Source organism: Brachyhypopomus gauderio, unplaced genomic scaffold (assembly GCF_052324685.1).
Source record: "Brachyhypopomus gauderio isolate BG-103 unplaced genomic scaffold, BGAUD_0.2 sc139, whole genome shotgun sequence".
In the NCBI taxonomy this organism is placed as follows: Eukaryota; Metazoa; Chordata; class Actinopteri; order Gymnotiformes; family Hypopomidae; genus Brachyhypopomus; species Brachyhypopomus gauderio.
Genome location: NW_027506960.1, coordinates 459,006 through 461,505, shown reverse-complemented (window position 1 = coordinate 461,505; position 2,500 = coordinate 459,006). Strand labels below are relative to the sequence as shown.

General features: G+C 54.1%; 1 protein-coding gene across 1 annotated transcript in view; it reads left to right on the top strand.

Annotated features, from left to right (window-relative positions):
* Positions 1 to 2,500, top strand: part of igsf3 (immunoglobulin superfamily, member 3) — a 43,213-nt gene that overhangs the window by 11,477 nt on the left and 29,236 nt on the right. The window contains 1 exon segment of the mRNA XM_076994336.1: positions 9 to 416. Coding sequence (XP_076850451.1) covers positions 9 to 416 — 408 coding nt within the window.

The window sequence follows — 2,500 nt, the reverse complement described above, 5'->3', positions numbered from 1 at the left end:
TCTCTCAGGCAGCAACCTCAGCGTCTCCTTGTCCACCGACTCCTCCTCGGTGATGGAGGGCGAGCGTATCCTGCTCACCTGCTCCGTCCACTCTACGCTCGGCGTCCTGTCCGTCCTCTGGCAATGGGCCGACCGAGACGGCACCGGCGCCGCTGTGGACCTGGCCTCCGTGGGCCGCGATGGCACCGTGCGTCCGGGCTCCGCCTACCTGGAGCGGCACAGATACGGAGGCGTGCACGTGGAGCGCGTGGGCCCAGACACCTACACCCTGGTGCTCCGCGACACCTTCCCCTCCGACGAGGGACAGTACCGCTGTAGCGCCACCGCCTGGACGCAGGGTGGAGGTGCAGCCAACAGCACGTGGCAGCCCATCGGGGAGGGCAACGCTACCAAGATCATCGCCGTCAAGTCTGTAGGTAAGAGCCCAACGTCAGACGTAGAACTGGGCCTGGGAGGAACCGCTCACCCAGCGTGGACTCAACACGGCTAATAACCAGACACCTACCGTCAACGCTCAGACATGACATCATTGAGGCAGGAGGGTTGGTCTTACCACAGGCTGTCTGCTAGAGGACACACACACACACAGGGGTGGGGATATGTGTCAAACATACATACACACACACACACACACACACACACACACACAACAAACACACAGGGGTGGGGATATGCATCATGCACACACACACACACACAGGAGGGGATAGGTGTCACACACACACACACACACACAGGGGAGGGGATATGCATCTCACACACACACACACACACACACACACACATACACACACACACACACACACACACACACAGGGGAGGGGATATGCATCACACACACACACACACACAGGGGTGGGGATATGTGTCACACACACACGTCTGTCAAGGCAACAGAAACCCCCACCTTCGTGCGTGTGCAAGCTCAGTGGTGGAGTGGTGTTTGACCTGATGCCAAAACAGCTACTGGCTCTCTGCTGATTCCCACAGCTGTGTGTCTGTGTGTGTGTGTGTGTGTGTGTGTGTGTGTGTGTGTGTGTGTGTGTGTGTGTGTGTGTGTGTGTGTGTGTGTGCGCGTGCGCGTGTGCGTGCGTGTGTGTGTGTGTCATGCAGGGATTCTTTAATTCCGCCCATGTCAGGATTACCTTTGTTCACTGTTTCAGGAGCTTCGCCTTTGATTTGAAACCCAAATATGTCACAGAGTGGAGATCATTTCTTCATATCTGCTGTTTTATTCCCTTAGCAAGAACCAAAGGCGAGTGTGTGTGTGTGTGTGTGTGTGTGTGTGTGTGTGTGTGTGTGTGTGTGTGTGTGTGTGTGTGTGTCTGCATGTGAGGCTGTGTGACTTTTAAGTGTGTTGTAAATACACAGCATATTGTCCTGCGTTAGAGAGCAGTGTTTGGATTGGTATATGTGTGTGTGTGTGTGTGTGGGAGGGGGGTTGTGTGTGACATAAAGATTGCTGAGGTTTAAAACGAGTCCTTCTGTGGTATGTTTGCGATCTGTGTGTTTGCAATTGGTGTGTTTGTGATGCTATGTCGGTGTGTTGGGTATTTTCTGATAGTGAACTGTGAGGCCTATAGCCTGATGTGACATGGAGTTTAGAGCTGTGAGGGCTGGGGTGGGGGTGGGGGGTGGGGCTTAGGGTTGGGGCGGGGCTTAGGGGGGTGGTGGAGGTTGGGGGGGTGGTGGAGGTTAGGGGTGTGCACGTGTGTTGAGGTGGTGTGTGTGTGTGTGTGTGTGTGTGTGGTGCGCGTGTGGTGTGCGTGTCTGCGTGCGCACGTGTATGTATGAGCGTGTGTGAGTGTGTGTGTGAGAGAGAGTTGGTGTGTGTGTGTGTGTGTGTGTGTGTGTGTGAGATGGTGTGTGTGTGTGTGTGTGAGATGGTGTGTGAGTGTGTGTGAGATGGTGTGTGTGTGTGTGTGTGTGTGTGTGTGTGTGTGTGTGTGTGTGTGTGTGTGTGTGTGGTGTGTGTGTGTGTGTGTGTGTGTGAGATGGTGTGTGTGTGTGTGTGTGTGTGTGTGTGTGTGTGAGATGGTGTGTGTGTGTGTGTGTGTGTGTGTGTGTGTGTGTGTGTGTGAGATGGTGTGTGTGTGTGTGTGTGTGTGTGTGTGTGTGTGTGTGCGTGTGTGTGCGTGTCTGCGTGCGCACGTGTATGTATGAGCGTGTGTGAGTGTGTGTGTGAGAGAGAGTTGGTGTGTGTGTGTGTGTGTGGTGTGTGTGTGTGTGAGATGGTGTGTGTGAGATGGTGTGTGTGTGTGTGTGTGTGTGTGTGTGTGTGTGTGTGTGAGATGGTGTGTGTGTGTGTGTGTGTGTGTGTGTGTGTGTGTGTGTGTGTGTGTGTGTGTGTGTGTGTGTGTGTTGTTGTTGTTGTTGTTGTTCTTGCTCCTCCCTCCGTGTTCCTCCAGTCTTTGCGACAGACACAGGTGGATCTCCACCAGGATGTCAGGACTGTGGCCCCTTATGAACATGAAGGATCTGACAGCTCAGAACAAAGCTC